Raw genomic sequence first — 25,899 nt, forward strand, 5'->3', positions numbered from 1 at the left:
TATTACTAATATATTCTTATAAAATACAAAGTTGTAACTCAGTAAATACAAAAAATATTCTCTGTTCTTAACTTCTATGATAAATTGTTTAGCTGTCATTAATCAGATAATCTTTTCGTACTTTGATTTTTATTGTAATTGTAATTTTATTCTTCATATTGTAGTTGTAATCCCCAGGTAGAGGGGCAGAGAAGGCCTAAATACTAAATACTAATACTAAAGTTGCGTAACAAGCAAGTAAGGCAATTATTGTTTAAAAAATAAAAATAAGGAAGTAGAGCACTCCCAGGTTGCAGAAAAAAGTACCAGAGTGGCACCCTGGCCCGCCCTGGTATGACTACATCCCTGTTTAGTACCAAATTACATTCGTTAATGTGTACAAAAACTGTAGTTCTGATTATTGATATCCAATAACTTTTTTTTAGTATTTGAACAAAACAGAAGAAGAAAACTTTTCCAGTGAATGAAATGATTCTTAATAAGCTTTATTTTTTAAACACTTCAGCAAAATCTGAGGAAAAACTTTTCCAATAAGTACTGTAAAATGGTTAGATTAAACAATTTGACATGTAAACACAGCAGAATAACAGCAGTATTGATGGTGGTATATTGCAGTAATAATAGTAGTATTGGTGGTACCAGTAATAGTCATCATCATCATCATCATCATCATCATTATCCATGCATGTATTGGGCCTAGTGGCCCGTTACGGTCTCTTGCCAATGCTTGAACGGTCTGCCCAAGGATCTCTTGCCCACAGGATGGTAATTTAAAATTTGGCGTGGAATTCTAGAACGAGGCATTCTGATGACATGTGATCTCCAGTTTTGTCTGTATTTCTGTAGGTATTCCGTAATCGGTTCAATCTGCAGTTCTTTCATAATGTCAAAATTTCTAATGTGATCCATTCTCGTGTATCCCGCTGTACGACGCATAAATCTCATTTCTGCCGCCGTTAATCTTTGTGAATCAATATTACGAATCGTCCAAGCTTCACTACCAAAACAGGGTATAGGTCTGGCCAATGTTTTATAAATTCTGGTGTGCGTGTGTTTTTGTACTAAGGTTGGTATGAATATCTGATTAATTATCCCCATTGCTCTGTTGAATTTAATAATTTTCTCATTCAAATCCTTTTCTTCTTCATATAAAATTTGGTAACTGAGATAACTAAAATGTTTAACTTGTTCGATGATCTTATTATTGATGCATATTTTGCTACGGACTGGTTCCTTTAATATAAAAGCCATCACTTTAGATTTGTCAGTTGAAATTTCCATATTCAAACTTTCTGCCATTTGATTAAAGTTGTAAACCAAACGTTGTAAATTATCTTCTGAAGTTGCCATAAACACAATATCATCAGCAAATAATAAAGTATCTATTTGGGACAAACGACTTATCGGTATACTTCCATGTGGTTTCAATCTCCATTCCTTAATAATGTGATTCATGTATATTATAAACAGTGGTGGCTCGTGATAATATATTATGTATGTTCACAATTTTGTGGTTCCAAAATCGAAGAGTATTTGAAATCGTACGTTTAGTCTAATATGAAATGACATGATTCCAATGTTTCACTATCGAAAAGTCCACACCTGTGGAGTAACGGTCAGCACGTCTGGCCGCGAAACCAGGTGGCCCGGGTTCGAATCCCGGTTGAGGCAAGTTACCTGCTTGAGGTTTTTTCCGGGGTTTTTCCTCAACCCAATACGAGCAAATGCTGGGTAACTTTCGGTGCTGGACCCCGGACTCATTTCACCGGCATTATCACCTTCATATCATTCAGACGCTAAATAACCTAGATGTTGATACAGCGTCGTAAAATAACCCAATAAAATAAAAAAAAAACTATCGAAAAAAACCGTATATAAATTCAAAACAACATATAATAATAATAATAATAATAATAATAATAATAATAATAATAATAATAATAATAATAATAATAATAATGAAACTCAGTCTTTTTATTTCCAATTTTTCTTGGTAAGCCAGTTTACCCAGTTCTTTACTGTTCAAAATTACTTGAATAGAGTTCATTGTTTACGTTTGTTAAAAATGAATACATACCACATTCTCGTTATTTACAAACGCGCGTGTTCAGTAATATAGGCTATTTTGATTCACAACACACTGATACACTATAGCCTATACCAGTACTGTAATCCCACTCGCATAGATTACTATAAATACATGCCAGTAAATATTATTCCTAAATATTATACACTACCATACAGATACTTAAATTCATACCACCACAGTCAACCAGCACGTGTTTGAAAGCCAAACTATGCTATTATGCCGACACTGAAGTATAGTAATTCACAAACTACACTCTCGTAGCAGCACTGTACACACATCCAAGTAAGTAAACGTTCCTACAGTCAGATGCTGACATCTACAGGCTTTTAAATTTCCTCCTCGAGATATAGCACGTGAACGATAGGCATCGATGGACCTGACATCTGCAGGTTAGATACTCATCATGTTCACTTAACGCTTTGTGCTCTTGACGAGTCATAAGCGGCCAGCTAAAGACAATTTTCTCCTGCGCATGCGTGAAATTCCTGTAACCATCTCGAAAAGAGCACGGCTTGTACGTGAACGGATGTTGCCAAGTTTACATAAGAAGTTTATGCAAGATGCGGGAAGTTTAAAATACTCGATTCTGATATTATACATTCCCACTGCGTTAATACGGTATCAAATAATAAAACTAGTCGTGCATTAATGGAAACAAGGTGTTCACGTGCTCTTGTGCGGTGCGCCACTGATTATAAATAATAGAGGCTAGTAACCTGTTGGAAGGGACATCTTCTTACTAAAAAGTCTGTATCAGTAACAGTAGCAGTAGAAATAGCAATATTAGCAGTGGTGGTGGAAGTAGTAGTAGTAGTGATAGAAGTACCAGTATCAGCAGTGGTAATGACAGTAGTATTAGCAGTGGTGGTGGTAGTAGTAGTACAGGTAGTCACGTTTTTGTATATCATTTTGTTCAGCCAGTAGTGAGCAAGGCTCTGATCTCGAACTGCAAGCCCGTGGCAGATATGCTGCTAAAGAAGTTCGGCAGCAGGAAGGTGTACCGGTACCAGGTGGAGAGGGACAAGCACCAGGACGTGAGCTTCAAGATGCTCAACTCCAACATTAGCCAGCTCGTGTCCCACCTGGACGACATCCGGCGTGACCCAAAGTAGGCCTATGACACTGCTCATCATTAGGGACCGGAATTTTATGTAATATCAAGGTGTGAAATATGTACATATTTATGTAATAAAAATATACTGAATATGTACCAAAATATGTAAAATCATGAAAATATTTAATATCAATATCTGGCAGGTATAGGATAGGTAAGACTCTCCAGTTGTGATTTCACCCGACTTTTTTACCGCACACTTGACACATTACTATTTTTCCATCTGTAGGGAAAGCTTCGTCCATTGCAATCCATGATTTTATTTTTGTCGTTAGGATTGAAGATACAGGGGCCATTTTAGTTAGTTAAAAGCAGTAAATAAACTCACTTGTACTTTATACTATAAGTACTAAAAATAGAGAACTGAGTGAAGTGAATGACACAACAGTACTGCAAGCACTGTTTCGCTTTATTGGATTAGGAGAAAATAAGAGGAGATGCGGGACACATGCATTTTAGCTGCTCCCTGTAAGAAACAAAGTATCTACTAAAACATAAAACTATAGGCATTTACAAACTGTTGTTTGAAAAGTGACATTCCTGTCTCATTCAAAAGGGTAGGATTATTCCAGCCGAGAACCATTCTTTCTAATTGCTCGGAAAATCCCATTTCCGTATAGGTCTACTAAATTTAAAGTAAAGAAGTCAAGCAATAACCTGAAAAGCTATTTATTTTAATCTATCAACATCTTTCCAGTTTGTTCCTTTTCTCCAGCTTCTTTTTAAAAATCGGCTACTTTATTGCGGCTCATGTCAGACTTGACACGGGTTTTCCCTGGAAGGATTAGGAAGAGGGTGGGTAAGGTTGCAAATTGCATGGGAACGGCTTGTTAAGACGTGTGCAGAACAATTATAGTTCGAGACAAATCATGTCGTCCTCGTCCCACTCCACCGCATGAAGGCAATGCTACTTTCTAAGTGATTTTTACAATACAAGGTAGTTGTATGAGAAAGGTTGCTTTTTGTTCACTCATATTTACAGTGGGCGGTATGGGGTGAGTGCCTCTATTACTTTCTGGAACTAAGGACGTTATGTTTCGTCCCGAAATATATCCTTTCTTGGGTAGGTAAAAAGGTTTTTTAAATCTGTGTATTTCAAATTGTAAACTTCCCCAGCAGAAGTTTTTTTTCTTTTAGAGAAGTAAAAATGAATAAAACCCCTAAATATGTTGATTTATGTAATACCAAGCCATAATATGTAATGTGGGGTAAATATGTAAAAATATGTAGTATAAAATTTTTAATATATTAATGGTAATTACAAGATTCGCAAAGATTTGTTATTTATATACGGTTAGGTTGAAAGGAATATAATATGTAATTACATAAAAATCCGGTCGCTACTCATCATAGTTTAACCAAATCAGTAAACTTATGTCCGCAAAGGGTTGTCACATGTCTGTAGTACACATTAGTTTACCTACCAGACACCTGTCTCACTTCTACACGTTTTTCTCAATGGATTTGTGTACAGTTTAAGAGGTTCGTACACAGATGTATAATCATGAAATATGTTTGATTTAAAAGCTGCACTGTTTGTGTTGTCAGGAAGTTTATCTGCCTGAACGACAACCTGGATCCAGAGCGAGAAGAGGACAATGCTGTGGCACGAGCCATCCTCCAGGACATGTACGAGTCTCTGTTCCCACAGCCTTCATCATTCGAACTTCCTCCAGAATTTCGTAATCGCTTCTTGCATATGAAAGAGCTGCAGGCCTGGAGGGCCAGCAGAAATACCGTTCGAACAATTGTGTACATCTGTTTAGCCATACTCATCGGTTTCACTCTAGTCAACTTCTTCCACATGGAGGTGAGTGTAACATTTAGTCCAAGTGTTTCTAATTCTAGACTTGTACAGATCCAGAAACAAAATTCAGGTGGCCCAAGTTCTGTTTCTGGGTCTGTACAACATACTGTGCTGTAAAAATTCCCTTAAATAACAATCCGAAATTGAAATGTCTCTTCTCTTATAGTAAAAAAAATATATATAATTATTACACGGTTATTAAAAACAATTCATGAATCAAGTTCTCTGACCATATTTAATTTACAGAAACATTGGAATGAAAGTTTATAAATAATTGATTAAATGGCGATCTTACTCGTGTTAATTATGTAAGCATGTGCGGATTACAGCTGTTTCGGTGTTACTTTACACCATCCTCAGAGCCTACTAGATCTCGGCGCTATCTCAACTTCGCTGCCTGTTGTGTGGGTGCATTCGTGTGATGAAGAGTTGTGTCAAATAGTGTGTGTTCTGAAATTGATCTGTGTGTTGAGAATTTGATTAGGGTGTGTTTTAGTGTGTCTGTATATTTCATATTGTTCTAGTATGTTGAGTTTTTGGTTTTTGGGTTGTATGTGTAGAATTTCCATGTCTGTATTTATGTTCTTGTATGTGTGGTTAGCATTAGTTATGTGTTCGGCATATGTAGATGTATTGTGTCCTCTGGTTATTGCTTTAATGTGTTCTTTGTATCGAGTTTGGAATGATCTGCCTGTCTGTCCAATGTAGAAACTGTCGCAACTATTGCACCCACACAACAGGCAGCGAAGTTGAGATAGCGGCGAGATCTAGTAGGCTCTGAGGATGGTGTCGAATAGCACCGAAACAGCTGTAAGCCGCACATGCTTACATAATTAACACGAGTAAGATCGCCATTTAATCAATTATTTATATTCAAGTGTTAAAAGTCGTGTACGAAAGATTCAACATGAAAGTTTATAGATCCTTACCAGATCCACTATCAGGTATGATAGTGGATCGTGAACTATATGCACGATGGACCAAAACTGTTTGATACGTGCTAAAATGTAATTCATAAGAAGAACAAATTTTCAAACATCTAGTAGCTCATACGGCTAAGAAAATTCAAATTTCACCTGAGTGTATCCTTAAGTATAGAGCAAGTAGCAGCTGTTGTCTAATTCCAAGACTATGGAAATCCATTTCTGTACTTGCAGTGTCGTTGGTTGCAACGCAAGTTCTTTCAGAGGACAAGGCAGCAGTGCCATGAAGACACACAGCCTCTCCCGTGCGTGTGATTACAACAAGAGGACCAGCATTTATCCATTTAAAGGCTCTGAGTCCTGAAGCTTGCGTTCCGGATGCAGCTCTGATCATGGTATGGTGCATACTCAGTTGCAGGGAGGTGGCCACTTAAAAGTTTAACTAGGTCAAGATATTCAATATTCAGCCAATGATAAGTACAGCTTATCACATTTCTTGTGCCATAAAAATCCTCCATCATTTCGCGATGGTTAGTCATTGTAATTCTGTAACAGTCTCGTGTTCATACCTGGAACTTCAATGTGAGCTGTTTCGTAAAGAAAGCAATATCGAGTCATTGAAGTGGTTCTTAAAATATTTACAGGTTATTAGTTAACGTAGAGTTCAAACTTCACAGTAGCATACTATGATCCTGTGCAGCCATAGGTCTACACTTCTCTAAGAATCAAGTTTCTGATATTCTTAGTAGTGATAGTTCAGATAACATTTTGACATTGACATGACTTAAAACTAAGTAATGAACCTCTTTCACATTAGGTATAAATACAGTAGTGTTCAAATTAATTGGGGCAGACCTGAAATCTTACTTTCATTACATCAGTTAAATTTTGCATTTATCGTAACAAGGAATATGTCGACCATTAGTCTTTGTGAATTATTTGATAGGTACATTTTAGCATTGAATTTCTAAAGTTCTGGCACTTTTTTTTCTCTTCATTACTCTCCAATATCATCACATTATTTATCAATCTTTCTGTGGCTATCACAAGAAAAGGACACATATTTATGTTAGCAAGTTTTCATGGTGGAATTAAGCTATGAAATGATGCATAGCACAGTCAAGTAGCACGACCCGAGTTTTTGACAGCCAAAATCTCTAAGTCCCTCTTTCTTGAGTAATATATTTATCTTTCTTCTTCTTTTGTCAGGTATGATATGATATGATATGATATGATATGATATGATATGATATGATATGATATAATATGATATGATATGATATATGATATGATATGATATGATATGATATGATATGACATGTGATATATGATATGAGATATGATATATGATATGGTATGATATGATATGATATATGATATATGCATGTGATATATGATATGATATGAGATATGATATGATATGATATGATATGATATGATATATGACATGTGATATATGATATGATATATGATATGAGATATGATATATGATATGGTATGATATGATATGATATATGATATGATATATGACATGTGATATATGATATGATATGAGATATGATATGATATATGATATGATATAATATGATATGATATATGATATGATATAATATGATATGATATATGATATGATATATGATATGATATAATATATGATATGATATGATATGATATATGATATGATATAATATATGATATGATATGATATGATATATGACATGTGATATATGATATGATATGAGATATGATATGAGATATGATATGATATGATATGATATGATATGATATGATATGATATATGATATGATATGATATGATATGGTATGATATGATATGACATGATATGATATGATATGATATATGACATGTGATATATGATATGATATGAGATGATATATGATATGATTGATATGATATGATATGATATGATATGATATGATATGATATGATATGATATGATATGATATGATATGACATGATATGATATGATATATGATATGATATGATATATGACATGTGATATATGATATGATATGAGATGATATATGATATGATATGATATGGTATGATATGATATGACATGATATGATATGATATGATATATGACATGTGATATATGATATGATATGAGATGATATATGATATGATATGATTGATATGATATGATATGATATATGATATGATATGATATGATATGATATGATATGATATGATATGACATGATATGATATGATATATGATATGATATGATATATGACATGTGATATATGATATGATATGAGATGATATATGATATGATATGATATGATATATGACATGTGATATATGATATGATATGAGATATGATATGATATGATATGATATGATATGATATGATATGATATATGGTATGATATAATATGATATAATATATGATATGATATGATATGATATATGATATGATATGATATGATATGATATATGACATGTGATATATGATATGATATGAGATATGATATGATATGATATGATATGATATATGATACGATATGGTATGATATGATATGACATGATATGATATGATATATGACATGTGATATATGATATGTAATGAGATGATATATGATATGATATGATTGATATGATATGATATGATATGATATGATATGATATGATATGATATGACATGATATGATATGATATATGATATGATATGATATATGACATGTGATATATGATATGATATGATATGATATGATATGATATATGACATGTGATATATGATATGATATGATATGATATGATATATGACATGTGATATATGATATGATATGAGATGATATATATGATATGATATGATATGATATGATATGATATGATATGATATGTGACGTGACGTGATTCAATTTAAATTCAGATTCTCTAGAAGTGATTAGTTCATACACATCTCTGATTTCAGTTTCTCCGTTACCATCTTCGTTTCTGAAGTCCAATGTGGTTGTCGCATTTTTACACATTTATATTGAAAGTTTGTTGCATTTTTAGAAGTCGAGTAGCAAAACGCAACAAATGCGACTGTGGCTTAAACCCTGGGACAGGTGTCCCCCACACGAGTACTACAGGGTTAAACAGACATTCACTTGTTACTATTGAAAAATAATTTTCTACCCTACTTTTAATATATTTTTAAATTAATCGGTGGTAACGAAACTTTAGTATTCTAAGTCATAAAAGTAAATATGTTGTTTTTTTTTTTTTTCCTATATGCATAAGAGCAATTATTTTCCATTCAATACTTTTTCAAAATGAGATACGTACGCAGTAGAATTAAAAAAATGGTTGTGAAATTATAATTTGAGAAGAATTTGTAGTGAAATCCTTAGTGGTTAAGAGTAAACCACAAGGAATCTGAAAACGTTCAATAACATTTTAAAATAATTGACTCCATAGCCATAGGCTAGATTTATCATTCAGAATCTTGGTAGTTGAAAATAGAATTAAACTTCCCATCAAGCATGCAAGTAGGGATGATTTTGGTCTTAATATTTCGAAATTTCATTACAACTTACAGTTGCACAAGATATCTTGTAGTCTGCTAGTTTCAGTGTTGTATTGATCCTTGCTCTAGCAGATTGCAAGAGCTTTTTATATAGATGCAGTTCTTAAGATGCATCTTTGATACTGTGTGGAAGCCATAACTGTTGATTTCAGATCACATTTAAGGCATAGATGTTCGTTTATTGTCAGGTGATATTCCATGTTGTCTTATGGTTTGCACATACTCTAAGCAATATGTGATGCTGGCAGCAATAACTGGCATCACATTATAATAAATGCAACAACAAACGTTATTTTGAATAATTTCGAGGGAAAAATTGTTCCGGGGCCTTTGGTTTAACGTACCAATGCTCTACCAACTGAGCTACCCGGGAACTCTACCAGACACCGATCCAATTTTTCCCTCTATATCCACAGACCTCAAAGTGGGCTGACAACCATCAAGCAACCAACATTGAGTGCACACTAACTCTGTGTGACTTAAATTGTGGTTTTCTGTTAACGAACAGTGACGTATATTATGCAAATCAAGCTTTCAGGTATAACTCCCTGTAAAGTTGATTTGAATAATTTCGAGGGAAAAATTGTTCAGGGGCCGGGCATCGAACCCGGGGCCTTTGGTTTAACGTACCAACGCTCTGCCAACTGAGTTACCCGGGAACTCTACCAGACAGCGATCCAATTTTTCCCTCTATATCCACAGACCTCAAAGTGGGCTGACAACCGTCAAGCAACCAACATTGAGTGCACACTAGCTCCCTCGAAATTATTCAAATCAACTTTACAGGGAGTTATACCTGAAAACTTGATTTGCAAACGTTATTTTATCTACGCATGTGTGTCTACGTGTATGCACACAGTTCATTTCTTCCCTGTTTACTATGTCATCATTTCCCCCACTAAGCTTTTGAACTGGCTGGCTGAATATAACAGCTCAAATCCTAGCAAGAAGCGGTTTTCCAAATAAAAATATAGAATACAAATGTGTTTGGATTTTCTATTTTATTGGGTTATTTTACGACGCTGTATCAACATCTAAATTATTTAGCATCTGAATGAAATGAAGGTGATAATGCCGGTGAAATGAGTCCGGGGTCCAGCACCGAAAATTACCCAGCATTTGCTCGTATTGGGTTGAGGGAAAACCCCGGAAAAAACCTCAAGCAGGTAACTTGCCCCGACTGGGATTGGAACCCGAGCCACCTGGTTTCACAGCCAGACGCGCTGACCGTTACTCCACAGGTGTGGACAAATGTGTTTGGAAAACATTGGGTGGAATATACAGGATGTAACAGAATAACTATTCCTAATTTTCTGATGTGATAGGGGGCTGAAATTAAACATTTTTCTTAATAAAGTAACGTCCGGAAATGCTTTGTTTTCAAGTGATAGTGGTATGAAGGAAAGAATGAAAGAATCTCAACTTGGAAAGTTACTTTATTTACTTTCTATGATTACACAGTAACTTTTCTTTATCTAATACCAGATATTAAGAAAATGGTATTAACAAACTGTAGGAACTGTTTAAAATTGCGACTGCCATTGTTGACACACAAAGTATAACACCATATGATTGAACGACGAATCCTTCGAAATATCTGTGGTCGGTTACGAAGATCGTCAAAAGCAAGAATAATTCTAGCAACTATTTCTTCTGCTGTGTCGATGAGTGTTTCATAAACAATTGATTTAATATGGTCTCAAACACAAAAATCAACTGGAGTCATATCTGGGGAACGTGGTGGCCAAGCAACTGGACCTGCTGTCCCTATCCAACGGTTCGGAAAATGCACATTTAAATAATTTCGACAATTTAAGCTGAAATGTGCGGGTGCACCATCGTGTTGGAAGATCATGTTTCTCTGAATATTCATCGGAACATTTTCAAGTAGCTCCGGAAGCATTTCCACCTAAGAAGAATACCATAAACATGTTCATTCAATCACGCAGGCATAAGATATGACCCCTTTAGATAGTTATCGATAGGGGGCGGATGTTGATGACCTAAAAATCTGCTTAAAATGATCATTAAAATGCCCTTAAACTAATGGAAAAATGACATAAAATTAAAAGAAAATGACATTTAAATATTATTCAAAGTACTCGCACCACAACTTCTTAAAAATTAGTCACCTTGGTTCAATGACTGCCCTGCAAATCTCGGAGAGAGGAGCAACTTCCTGGAATTTGGCTAAGATAAAGGAAAAGATCATGCAACAAAATTAAGATTTTAAGGGAAACTATAGATTTTAATGAGGGTTACAATGTTTTTAAATCAGGGGTGGTTTATGTCAGTGCCTTCATTTCCGTCTCCTCCTTCCGCACTTCATTTTTGTTACCAGATCTTCCAGATGAGGGAGTGTGAATGATAAAACAAATTGTGGGCGCAGCATGCATTCTTGCAATCGTTGTGTTAAAAATGCTGTCTATTACAGCAGACATCCTTTCCGAACGATGTTGAGGACACAACGTCCCGTCCAGAACATGATGAAAGTTCCCCCCTTTCGAAACATAAATTCTAAAGACACCCTCATACCGACAAAAGAACAGTAGCGGTCAAAGTCCTCACCTAAACTAAGCTGCTATCAAGCATTTTATATTACTTCCGTTGTGTGAAGTGAAGCCTTCAGTGGAATGAGGGATGGACTTAAGAGTCTATTCCAAACTATAAAACTCAAATTTCACTGTTATTCACTTATTTAGTAGGTAATTACTATTGACCTATTTGCTTAGAAATGATTTAACAGACCTATCGGTAAAGAAGAAAGTAAAATGCATTCCAAATGATCTAAAAATTCTTCAAAGTATTAAAAACGAGCAAAAAATGTCGAATAAAATATACAAATGACCTATTAGTTCAAAAACGTTAAAAAATGCAAAAAATGAAATATAAGAAATTACTTTTTTACGTTGATATTAAAATAGAAAGGATTTCTATGTTAAAAGGCATCGTCCTAATGTGAAAAATAAGAAGATGACTTTTCATCAACATCTGCCCCCTAGTTATCAACAAATCCAACCCAAATATTTGCAGAAAACTTCCATTGATTGTAGAGATTCTCCACAGTTTTAGGATTCGTGCCACTCCAAATGTGACTGTTATGTGTATTAAAAAGCCATCTCTTGAAAAACATACCGTCTACACCTGTGGAGTAACGATTAGTGCATCTGGCTGTGAAACCAGGTGGCCCGGATTTGAATCCCGGTCGGGGCAAGTTACCTGGTTGAGGTTTTTTTCGGGGTTTTCTCTCAACCCAATATCAGCAAATGCTGGGTAACTATCAGTGCTGGACCCCTGATTTATTTCACCAGCATTATCACCTTCATTTTATTCAGACACTAAATAACCTGAGATGTTGATACAACGTCGTAAAATAACCTACTAAAAAAAACATGCCCTCATTATCCATAATATGGACCCATCATTTTATCCTTCATGGCAAGTTACATGATGTACATGGAAATGTTTAGAATATATGTCACAACTAAAATAGTGAATTGCATTACAAAATTAAAGTTTTAGATTATTTGCTGTGGGAGGAGACTGCCCTACAGCCACTGCCATCACTGATCTCCATCTGAAAATTTAGATTTTACTCTGAAAAAAATCATTCCACTCATGTGGATTCCATGCAGTATCAAAGCTGCTCTTTAACTGTTGTGTACATTATAACCATCACTTTGTCCTGATAACATATAGAGAACTTCCTACATAGTTTATAAACTAGATATTAGAAACTGACTGTGCACCAGAAAAAAACAATTCAAAGTAATATGCTGCACCCACTACACAGGTTCTTGTAGGACATATTATATGTGGAAATTTTTATCAAGTCCCCAAATACAGTAGAAAAGTTTTAACAAAACGCTTATGTGAAGAAACATTGTTCTTATCATCTTTTTTGTCATTAATATGATTGTACTGTATGTTAATAGTGTAAACATGTTATATTTTGGTTATTTATTTCAAAGGGAAAGAGTGTTTAGTTTTAAACTATTAAGGGTATGCACTATCAAATTTTAAAACTTCCACAATTTTTTACCTCCAGTGAAATTTTAACCACTAATATCTTTCATTCAGATTAGATGATGTTGAAATTTTCAGATTTTTTTGTTCGTAAATTTGGTTCATAAAAAATTAAATAGAAAAATATACATCTTGATTATACAACTTTTAACACTGTATCACTTCGGAATATGTATGGTAAGACTTGGTACACAGACAATGATACACAGACTACTCAACATACCAATGAACCAACAAGATTACAATGAAGAGCTAAACACAATCAAATACATAACACAAGAAAACGGATACAACCCTAACATAATAGACAACATAATACGTAAGACAAAACATAATCACAAAAAACATAAGAATACAACACAAACACAAGAACACAAAAAATACATCACACTAACATACGAAAACAAAAACACACACAAAATTGCAACCTCATTCAAGAAATTAAATTACAACATCGCATACAGAACAAATAACACTCTACAAAAACATCTCAACACACAAACAACACAGACAAACAAATACAACCACACAGGCGTATACAAACTCAAATGTAACACCTGCAACAACTTCTACATAGGACAGACAGGCAGATCGTTTCAAACACTTTACAAAGAACACATCACAACCATAACAAAATTACAAAACACCTACACATATGCAGAACACATGCTAACCACACCCACAGAGACATCAACACAGACATGGAAATACTACACATCCAACCAAAAAGCCAGAAACTAAACACACTAGAACAATATGAAATATACAGACACACGAAAACACACCCCAACGAAATTCTCAACACACAACTCAACTTCAAAACACACACACTCTTTGACTCTACATTATACCACAGGAACACACCCTCACAGGAAACAGAATAAGTGGCGCCAAGACCAACCACGACCAGTTCTGAAGATGACCCATAAATAGGTCGAAACATGTAAACAAGGTACGTTGAAATTTAACACAGGAAAGTCTTACCATACATATCCCGAAGAAAAATATACATCTTAGAAAAAATCGGTTTACAAATAACTGAATAAAGATTTTTCCTGGTGTCATGATTTAACATGTAGCTGAATAATTGAGTAATGGAATTGTTTTCTTATTTGGATTAAAAAATTGTGACATAAAAATATATATACAGTTTATTCGATAGGATACAGAGAACTCAGTGTTTAAAATGTGTGATAAAAATGTCTTTGCATTATTTTACTAAATTTTTGAGAAATCTGATTTTCTAGATTGAAAAATGTAAAAAAAATTCATATCCGGATAACTGCCTAACTGTCAGCTTAGCTTAACAGCCCTTTAAAAGAATTAATAAGTATGTCAGTTACAATTCGACTAATGAAATGAAACTTTTTACAAATATTCCTCGTAGAGCAAATGATTTTTTTTGTGGGAAAATTAAAAAATGGTAAAAATTTAAATGTTTCACTAGAACTCAGTACTGCATGCCCTTAAAGAGAATTGAAATAATTTTAAAAGTGAAGAGGATTTACATTCCTGTTATTATTCAAATTTAAATACGTTTATTTAGATAAAAATATATTTAAATTTATTTTCTGTAATATATTGTATGATCAGTGTCTTGCCATTATGTGATTTTAGTCAATTGTTGGATATAAGGAGTACAAAGAAATAGAGTGTAATGGTGAAGAAAGGGAGACTTTTATGCGTACAGATAGAAGGGAATTTAAAGAAATAAATTTTGTAACTTGTTTTACGAAAAGTGTTCATTATCATTCATTTCACTTTTTGTACCAGTACCTACAAATCAGCAAATCTTGTTTGTCACTTTAAGGTAATAAAATAGAATGCATGTGCATTTAAAAATTTGTATTGGCTGTTTAAATACTCCATAGTAACTTTTTTTTTTTGGAAATTTTCAGTAAGGAAATTATGTTAGTTTTAACAAAGTTAGTTTTATAAATTTTTTACTTTTGAGCATTGTATCAAATTTGTCATTTTGCAAGTAGAATCGATGTATGGAGTAAAAACGTGAAGCTCAACAAGACTATTATCCTTGCTTTATGTGCTGAATTTGATCAAGGTGGCTTTGATTTTGTTACGTAAAGTTCATGAAGTATGTTAAGCATAAGAAACAGACGCATATAGAATTTTATCAGAAGTTTATGACTGTGATTAGACTAAATTAATGTAAGTCTGTAGTCTGTAGAAATGTAGATGACATGCATCTAGATCTTGGCTGTATGGTTATTACAGTGTAGAATTAGTATAGTTTAGATATTGTATTGTAGAACCAAAGTTGCTATTTTCTATCTAAATTTTCAACTGACAGCTCTTAAAACTTCCATGACATAATGTAGTATATTACTTATTACGCTTTATAGTTTTTTATTCTGTATGCTTTAGTGCCATAAGTACTTTTAGAACAAATGTACATTTCACTTATACTGTATATATAATTGTATAAACTAATGAATACAATACTTCGAAAATGCATTTATTGTGTTTTGAATTAACCCCAGTCTTTATTATACAAGACATATCCATCGTGCAGGCCATAGTTTGAAAAACTGGTGCATGACATCCTTTTTCGTTATACATAGTTGTAGTAGTTTATTTGGGTGAACTATCATTTAAAATTCAGGATACAAAATATATGCAAAAATAATTACAAACAGATTAAATACAATCACAGAGGCATTAATTAGAGAAGAACAAAATGGATTGAGACAAAATCGATCCTGCATAGACGGTGTCTTCACACTAACACAAATTATTGAGACACATAGAGAATTTAATATACTGTAACAAAGCACTTGGCATTCATTGATTACCATAAGGCATTCGATACAGTTGACAGAACAAAACTTTGGGACGTTTTAGTTGAAATGGGAATACCCCAACATTTAATTTACACAATCAAGAATATGTCAATCAATCAATATTCCCATCATTCCTAGGTGGAACATAGGGCTCTCAGAAAGCTTCTCCATCTGACTCTATTCCTGGCCAACGCCTTGATCTCACTCCATGTCTTCCCCATCGTTTTTGCTTCTGTGAGAACAGTTCGTTTCCATGTTATCTTGGGTCTGCCAATTCCTCTGCTGCCCTGCGGATTCCAATCCAATGCCTTCCTGGCGGGGTCATCTGGAGGTCGGCGAAGTGTATGTCCCAGCCATTCCCACTTCCTATGCCGAATTTCAACTGGTTTTTGTTTAGTTTTTAACCATAGATTTTCGTTGGATATCTGGACTGGCCAGAATATTTTTAATATGTATGACTTGAGGCTTTCCCGGCGTTTGATATAGAATAACTCTTCTCGGGTTCTCAGCCAGGTGAGTTGGAGATTAGCTTCCAAGCTTTCGACGGCCAGCTCTGCCATCTTCTTGCCTTCGTCCCTGAAGAAGATGGCAGAGCTAGCCGTCGAAAGCTTGGAAGCTAATCTCCAACTCACCTGGCTGAGAACCCGAGAAGAGTTATTCTATTTTTAATATGTTTCTCAAACATCTATTAATAAAAACTTGTAGTTGATTGATAATAGTTTTAGTTATTTTCAAGGTTTCACAGCCATGTAAAAACACGGATTTGACATTTGTGTTAAAAATTCTGAGTTTAGTATTTATTGTATAGGCAGCACTCTTCCATATAGGCTTTAGCAGCCCAAAGGCATATCTTGCCTTCTTTATTCTTACTCTCACATCGCTATCTGTACCACCATTCCGGGAGACTATACTGCCTAAATATGAGAATTCCTTCACATTTTCAATTACACCGCTGCTTAGAGTTAGAAGAGTAGGTTGATTGGTACCTATATCAAGAATATGTACAAAAACACAAAAATCAAATTAAAAGTAAATAACACTTTAAGCAAGGAAGCTAGAACAATAAATCAAGGGGTAAAGCAAGACTGCCCAATGTCAGCACCTTATTTAATATTTATATAAATAACATTATCAAAAATTGGGAAGACGAATTGCTCACAAATTTTATGATTGACAACTTCCCACTTAACACATTACTTTACGCAGATGATCAGATAATCTTAGCAAATTCTGAAGACAACTTACAAAGAGCAATACACACACTATACAAGATAGCAAAAAATTATAATTTGGAAATCTCTATAAATAAACCCAGAATCATGGCCTTCCAAGGAAAGAATCATGTATTATTGCAATCAATAATAATTGTATAGAACAAGTCAACACATTCAACTATCTTGGCTGCAATCTTTCTTATATAAACTCCAGGGACGTAGATATTAAACTTGCCAAATTTCAGCAACTGTTAAGGACAATCAAATCAACTCTATTAAAGAAAGTTCGACCAGAAACAATTTTGAAGTTCTATAAAGTTATGGCAGTCCCAGCATTATTATATGGATCAGAGACATGGTCATTAACGAAAGGACAACTTCGAAGAATAGAAGCTGCTGAAATGCGATTGCTAAGACCTGTTGCAGGATATACTCTTTACGACCATAAAAGGAACGCTGACATCCGAGCAGAATTGAATATCACCGCCATTATGAATACTATAGAATCTTACCGCAACAACTGGTATGAACATGTATTAAGAATGCCCAACAATAGGTTACCCAAGAGACTATTGAACTGTACACCTCATGGAAAACGAGACATCGGAAGACCAAGGAAGAGATGGAAAGACCAACTTTCTTCTGGAAGCGGAACAGGCCAGGAGGCCTAATCCAAGACTGTTATTGATGATCATCATTTAAAAGACATACATAAATTAAATCATTTACTGTGTTCTAAAATAAGAAAATGAAATGTTATATAGTATAAGCAGATAATTCTATACAAATTCACACAAAGTAGGTATTTGTATATTGTAATAATTTCTAATTCTGTTTGACTTACAAAAATTGGTAGGTACCAAAAGTGGTGGAAATATTTAAAAAGTATTAACTGTTTGTACTGAAATTTTCATCAGCTGCTTGTCTATCCGGATGACGTGAATATGTATGAGAAATTCCACATTATGAATTATGCCTGAGTCATAAATGCTGTAAATATGAGACATGGTACTTCTGGTTTTACTTTCATTTGAAGCGACACTAAAGTTTTTCATGATCCTTTAAAATTCTGTTGCCCTTGAAAGGACCTGACACTGTGATAGTTGGGTTAATAGTTAGGCAAACACAGTGAATGACATTCTCAACAGTAACCAATGAGGACGACATTCTTAAGTTCATGTCACACACTAAAAAAATTCACTCTCACAAACTCACAGGATAATTCATATATTTTTTTTTTTTTTTCGTTGTTAATTCTATAGCATCTATTAGTACTTTATGGTTATCCTAACTGATGGAGTTACTTGTCAACAATGTGATGCTGAAACTTGTGTTCGGGTTTCTGCCCACCAACAGTCATGATATTGATTTTATATTTTTGAAGATTGGCTAATTAATATTATCCCAGCACACTCACAATCACACTCACATTCATACAAATTTCCAGACTCTAGACACCCAAGCAATTTTTCTTCTTCAAGAAAAATTCACTGAGAGCCGACCCCAGGAATCGAACCTTCCAGATCTGGAAGCCAGCATGCTGACCAACAGACCACGGAGGCAATCTCATTAAATATATTTGTTAACATTCGAACATATTTTATTATTATTATTATTATTATTATTATTATTATTATTATTATTATTTCTATTAAACAAAATTGTGTAGGGGCCATTTTTTGACGCGGAATATGACTTTCCCGGTGCCGAGTATGGGCACCTGTTCTGGGATCTGTGATAAAACAAAAAATGACAGCATTTCATTAATACTTTGTAACAACACTACGAGCCACAGCCGAATGCTAATATTATTAGTAGTTAGGTCATGAACCAATGTAACTTGTGTGACCACGCCCAATGACACCACCTCCCTTCGTTACGGGCATGAGAGAGCCAAAGTTGTGTATAAAATTGACCATGCCATATGTTCTCTTTCAGTCATATCTCGGCATCCAGAGCAGCTACAGACCTGTGGAACCACTCGTTTGAGTTGTAATCGTGAGTTCTGCAATATTAAAGTTATAAAATAGGCATGTATGATATTCTTTGAGTGAACCATAGTGAAAAATTTGTTGTGAGCTTGGATTAATTTCAGAATACTGCTTCATATGAAGAGAAAATATTGTATTCCCTTCATTAATTTTATTACATTTTTTGTCATAAACTCATAATCGCCCTTTGTAAACCGAAATAAAAATAGGACATTGAAATAAACACAACAGACTGTAGTATAATTTCCGAAACTGTGAGATGTATTCTATGTGTCTCAGCAGAACTCTTTTAACATTTTCTGGAGGCTTGCTCGGGACTTTGCAGAATGAATAGTAACTGTGGAATGGTGATAATGAAAATGAGAAACAGAGGAACCACGGGAAAAACCTCTGAGCATCCGCCACAAATTCCACCTTGACGAAGACGGGACTCGAACTCGAATCTCCACGGTGAAATGCAGAGAGGTTTAACCACTCGACCATGAGCAATTTCTTAAAGAACCTCCGACGCCAACATTTTTACCACTAGTTCTAGAAATTGTCACAGATGGCAGAGATGTAGCTTCAACTATAGTTATCACTTCTTCCATAAGATGGCGGTCTTTCTTTTCTGACGCAGATAATCGTTCGTTTGTGTCGGTGTTGGATGCGTTCTTCCGATTTCGTTGGTGCGGGTGTGTCTTGACAGCTATTAAAAACAAAATTCCTTAATTTATAACGCCAGTGCTACAGCAGTTTATTATTGTGGTGTATACGATCGAATATTTACAGTTTTGTGTTGACAGCTACGGGCATTACAAATTTGTGAGATTGTCATTGCAACCTACGGTAAGAAAACATATATTTTTAGTTTAATGTACATTCTAAAAATATCTTAATGTATCGAAATCAGAATTGGGATTATATTTAGGGTCGTTGTGTCATTTGTCACACTTATAATTTCTCCGTCTATGTTAGTGGAAGACTACTAAATCAATTAAATGACCGACTGCACTGAAATATTATTATTTACTAAGAATTCGCATATAATTTAAAATGAAATTTATATATAACATATTGTCAGAGCAGAGGACTTTATTTATACATTAATATGAATTAATTCCATCTAGTACATCTTGAAAAAATTCACAGCAGCAATACTGACGAATGCAGGCCATCCCCAATCTTGCCAGTGCACGTCAAGTAGCGCTCCACGTGAAAGTCGTTCACGTGCTGTCTAGTATTGTACGGCAGACCTGTGGCATTAGGAATCAATCCACGCACGCGCACAAGGCAGAAACAGAATCGTGCGAATGTCAACTAGCATTATCGACAATCGTGCGGCGTACTGAGCAGAGCTAGTGCATTTCTCTCATAAGGCTATCACATGGCACATAAATCAGCATTTTGGCGCTTAAAATTTGTTACAAGACAACGATTTCTAAATTTGGAGCATTGAGGAGAAAGGACGTTATATTTATTTTGTTTTTTCGTTTATTGCTTTTCTTTTTCAGATTTTTAAATATAATTAAATGTTATTTTATATGATCTTATTATTAAAAGGAACAATTTACGTAATATACCGTGTGTTTTTCTCGGTACTTATTCAATATTTAGAAATTAGCATGCTTGACAATAAAATTTGTAAAACAAGAGAACACCATTTATGGTTGCTAAGACAAAGTATATGATTATGTCTCGTGACCAGAATATTGTACGAAATGGAAATATAAAAATTGGAGATTTATCCTTCGAAGAGGTGGAAAAATTCAAATATCTTGGAGCAACAGTAACAAATATAAATGACACTCGGGAGGAAATTAAACGCGGAATAAATATGGGAAATGCGTGTTACTATTCAGTTGAGAAGCTCTTATCATCCAGTCTGCTGTCCAAAAATCTAAAAGTTAGAATTTATAAAACAGTTATATTACCGGTTCTTCTGTATGGTTGTGAAACTTGGACTCTCACTCTGAGAGAGGAACATAGGTTAAGGGTGTTTGAGAATAAGGTGCTTAGGAAAATATTTGGGGCTAAGCGGGGTGAAGTTACAGGAGAATGGAGAAAGTTACACAACGCAGAACTGCACACATTGTATTCTTCACCTGACATAATTAGGAACATTAAATCCAGACGTTTGAGATGGGCAGGGCATGTAGCGCGTATGGGCGAATCCAGAAATACATATAGAGTGTTAGTTGGGAGACCAGAGGGAAAAAGACCTTTAGGGAGGCCGAGACGTAGATGGGAGGATAATATTAAAATGGATTTGAGGGAGGTGGGATATGATGATAGAGACTGGATTAATCTTGCACAGGATAGGGACCGATGACGGGCTTATGTGAGGGCGGCAATGAACCTTCGGGTTCCTTAAAAGCCATTTGTAAGTAAGTAAGTAAGTAAGTCTAAGCTTAACGTTCTCTTGTTTTATAATTTATTATCAAAGCTTACTATTTCCACGGCTTGAGATGGACTGGAATTTCAGGAATTTTTCCGTTCCGTCTCGTAAGAAATGGCTATTGTCCGTTCTGGCTCCTTCTAAATTTGTATTAATTATAGGTTTATATGATACTAGCCGTACCCATGCGCTCCGCTGCACCTGTTAGAAATAAATATAAAGTAATTACATAATTAAAATAGGACGTTTGATCCAGGGAACATTCGTGTTTGATAGAAGGATAAATCGTTTAATATGTTACTTAATTTAAATTGTATTTAAATAATTAAAATGCCATCATTTTGATCCAAAGAGCACTCAGAAGTTACTGTAATAACATTATAGCATTATGTGCATCTAGAGAAACTACACTTTCCAATGGTGAAATAATAATTACTTATACAAATCGGTTAATTTAGCTTTCGATATTACTTCATACAAACACAGAAACATTCTCTAGGCTATGTTTCATAGCTTTCGATTGTTGTTGTCCAAGGCCCCTTATAGACGTAGTCATTTGTTTTCATTTCATTACACCGCCTTAGATGGCATTGTATTTTAATTTTAAACTCATTTATCTCATTAAATATCAGTCCTATAAAAATTTTGCAAAGAGTAAAACTTATCGGAAATAATTTTTAAAGGAACTTTTGTTATGCAATATATTTTACAAAAATCAATACTAAGAGAAATATTTCGATTTATTTAATTCAGGCCCCCTTATAACCCCCCTTTTAAATAACGTATTTTGAATGTCATGTAGCTTAAAATCGAAGTTAGAGGGAACTTAATTTATATTCCAATTTTCATACAAATCGTTTCAGCCATTATCGCGTGAAAAGGTAACAAACATCCAGACAGACATACAAACAAAAATTTCAAAAATGCGATTTTCGGTTTCAGAGTGGTTAATTATATATGTTAGAACAAATTATTTTTGGAAAATCGAAAATTACCAGAAAAATTCCGGCTACAGATTTATTATTAGTATAGATTTCAAGACGTACTTTTTCAGATGTCTGAATTAAATTGTCAGAAATACTGACGACACTGTCGACACTGTAGGTACTGCTTGATTGCATTATTTATTTGTATAAGCTGTCGGTAATTTGTAATACTCTTGCGGCCTGCCTTTGATTTTTTTTTACGTTTTTTTAACGACGCTCGCAACTGCCGAGGTTATATCAGCGTCGCCGGTGTGCCGGAATTTTGTCCCGCAGGAGTTCTTTTACATGCCAGTAAATCTACTGACATGAGCCTGTCGCATTTTAAGCACACTTAAATGCCATCGACCTGGCCCGGGATCGAACTCGCAATCTCGGGCATAGAAGACCAGCGCTATACCAACTGCACCAACCAGGCCGAGCGACGATAATGAAAATAGAAGTACCGGGAGTCAGTAACACTTTATCACTCCAAATCAAGCTAATGATCAGATGTCATAGGCCTAAGCCACTGCTAGGCAGCGAGTCGAATTTCTTTAACTGTTCTGCTATTAAGGTTGACTATAGATCTCAGAAAATGTAATAGTAATATGCGTTACAAGAGCGGTATGTTGAAGTTTTCATGTTCGAGGAAAAGTTTGAAAAAGCGAAACGTAGTTGAGCTTTTTTAGTTTCCGAGAATTGAAAGAAAACATACCGCTCGTGTATCGTACAGTATTTTGTGCGAAGATCGTTTATTACATACCTGAAAGAGGAATTTCTAGTTAGTTGCAATGAAATCTCCATCTTGGTTTCTGTTCAATGACGGCAATTTGCAAAACAAAAATATCTATCTTCAACATTGTTGCTTTAAAATGTTTTCTGTCTTTACTATACTCCAGCAGGCCGTGATATACGTCTGTCTTTTTTTTCCCCCAGTCTATGATGAGTCTGGAATCTTGTTGATTTTTTCACGGCTTCCTTAATGTTACTTGCATCACGAATGCAGTAAATTTAGTGGAGTTGTAGAGTTTACTTAATTTTTGCAAATATTTAAAAACAATAGTTAACAGTGAAATGTAGGTGAAATTGCAGTGGTAAGTTTCCAATTTATAATTATTACTATATTGAACGTCTCTAAAAATAATATGTTAAAAGCCTAAAGCAGTAAAATCAATATGTCACTTAAGCGGTAAGAAAAGGGAAATTGTTATGTGTGTTAGGCTGGGAATACTGAATGTGGAATTTTAGACTTTCCGCGGATTGGTTTTGTGCGGAAACCAAGCAAATACGCACGATCTCGCACAAAATAATTTTCCTCATTTTAAAAATATAGAGTGATTCAAAAGTTCTCTTCCATTTTGTTGAAAACGTATTACCAAAATTAATGAACTTCAGATATGTTATTGGTGACACTATGAGAAAATATAATGTAAAGTTAAACTTGACTCCCTTTAAATTTCAAAGCAAACTCCTCAACGCTATAAGGTTGTGACATGATGGAAAACAAATTTACAAACAATGAAAGTCACAGTACTATAACATAAATTGAAAATAATTTCAGTTATTTGTTGAAATGTAATCATTTGAATACCATCTGTAGGACAAATAGAACAACCGTGAAAATCTCCAAGACATTTGTTTATCCGTAGCGCTACAGCCCATGAAGGGCCAAGACCGACCAGCCGGCTGCTGGCCTCACGTCCACATGCCGAAGCAGAGGTGAACGATCATCCAACCAGAATCGAGGTATCGTGTGGTTAGCACGATGATCCTTCCAGCCGTTATAGCTGGTTTGCGAAACCGGATTTCGCTACCTATCGTAGCTCCCTAAGTGGATCACGATGCTGGGTGGGCACCGGTCCTATACACTGGCCGAAATTTCATGAGAAAATTTCTTCCCCCATGAGGACTCGAACCAGCGCCAATTCCGTAACACGAGTCGTAGGCAGTATGCCTTAGACCACGACGTCACGGCGCGGGACATTTGTTTATAATAAAATAAACTAATTAAAAAATTCATTACAATTAAAGACATTATTAAAAAAAACAACCCTTGTCAAAGTTGTTATTTTTCAAGAGAACAATAAAAATAAATAGAACAACACATGTCAGCTGTTTCCGTACAACTGGTGTTTATTCTTGTGGTTATTGCACCTGACATGTGTCATTTTTGGATTCTATAAACATTTGAAGTAGTAACAAATGTGTCTTTAACTCAATTTCATTAAAAGTGACTAGGGCTGTGTTTGTAATAATGTCTTCAATTCTAAAAATAAATAAATAAAAATATAAATCTAAGAAAACAAATTTTTAGTTCTTGTTAAAATTCAAATATTCCAACACCACTCATACTACAATGAAAGGCTCCACTAATAATTTTATTATTTCTAACAAAACCTTATTCGTTTGCTGTGGTCGTGCCAGACAATCAGTCCCATATTCCGAGGCTTATTGTATGGATTTGTATTTTACGGTGATGGGTTGTTAGCCCTTCGCCCATATCTGGAGGCCGTCTCTTCTATCCGCAACTTGAGGACGCGCCATGCCATGGTGATATGGGGACCCACAATACTTGGATACATTGTTCATAATAATAATAATAATAATAATAATAATAATAATAATAATAATAATAATGTGACACGCTAATATAATAAATTGTGGTGAGATTTGTTGGTTGATTATAATTTATTAATAAAGTTTATTTTCTGTAATTTTATTTGGAAAATATTTTTATGTGGTATTGTAATAATAATAATAATAATAATAATAATAATAATAATAATAATAATAATAATAGACTAATAATCATAATACACAAAAATAGTTATATTTTAGAATAATACATAACATAGAAAGTGAAATTAAAAAAAAAATTAGAACCACAGGTCAGATACTCATCATAATATAAATAACAATATGAATAATGATAAGTACACCGCTGTGGAGTAACGGTTAGCATGGCTGACCGTGAAACGAACTGGCCCGTGTTCTAATTCTGATTAGGACAAGTTACCTGTTTGTTTTTTTCCGGGGTTTTCCCTCAACCCATTAAGA

At 34.5% G+C, this 25,899-nt stretch overlaps 2 protein-coding genes across 2 annotated transcripts in view; both read left to right on the forward strand.

Annotated features, from left to right (window-relative positions):
• The window catches only part of Gnptab (N-acetylglucosamine-1-phosphate transferase subunits alpha and beta), a 34,878-nt gene extending 27,800 nt beyond the window's left edge, over positions 1 to 7,078 (forward strand). The window contains exons 11-13 of the mRNA XM_069846648.1: positions 3,007 to 3,197; positions 4,752 to 5,013; positions 6,168 to 7,078. Coding sequence (XP_069702749.1) covers positions 3,007 to 3,197; positions 4,752 to 5,013; positions 6,168 to 6,248 — 534 coding nt within the window. The 3' untranslated portion in view covers positions 6,249 to 7,078. The remainder of the gene's footprint in view (positions 1 to 3,006; positions 3,198 to 4,751; positions 5,014 to 6,167) is intronic.
• A 13,112-nt stretch (positions 7,079 to 20,190) lies between these two features.
• The window catches only part of LOC138714623 (F-box/LRR-repeat protein 3-like), a 74,136-nt gene continuing 68,427 nt past the window's right edge, over positions 20,191 to 25,899 (forward strand). Inside the window, exon 1 of the mRNA XM_069846655.1 lies at positions 20,191 to 20,328. The gene's annotated coding sequence lies outside the window, so the exon portion shown is untranslated. The remainder of the gene's footprint in view (positions 20,329 to 25,899) is intronic.

This window comes from Periplaneta americana, chromosome 15 (genome assembly GCF_040183065.1).
Source record: "Periplaneta americana isolate PAMFEO1 chromosome 15, P.americana_PAMFEO1_priV1, whole genome shotgun sequence".
Lineage (NCBI taxonomy): Eukaryota > Metazoa > Arthropoda > Insecta > Blattodea > Blattidae > Periplaneta > Periplaneta americana.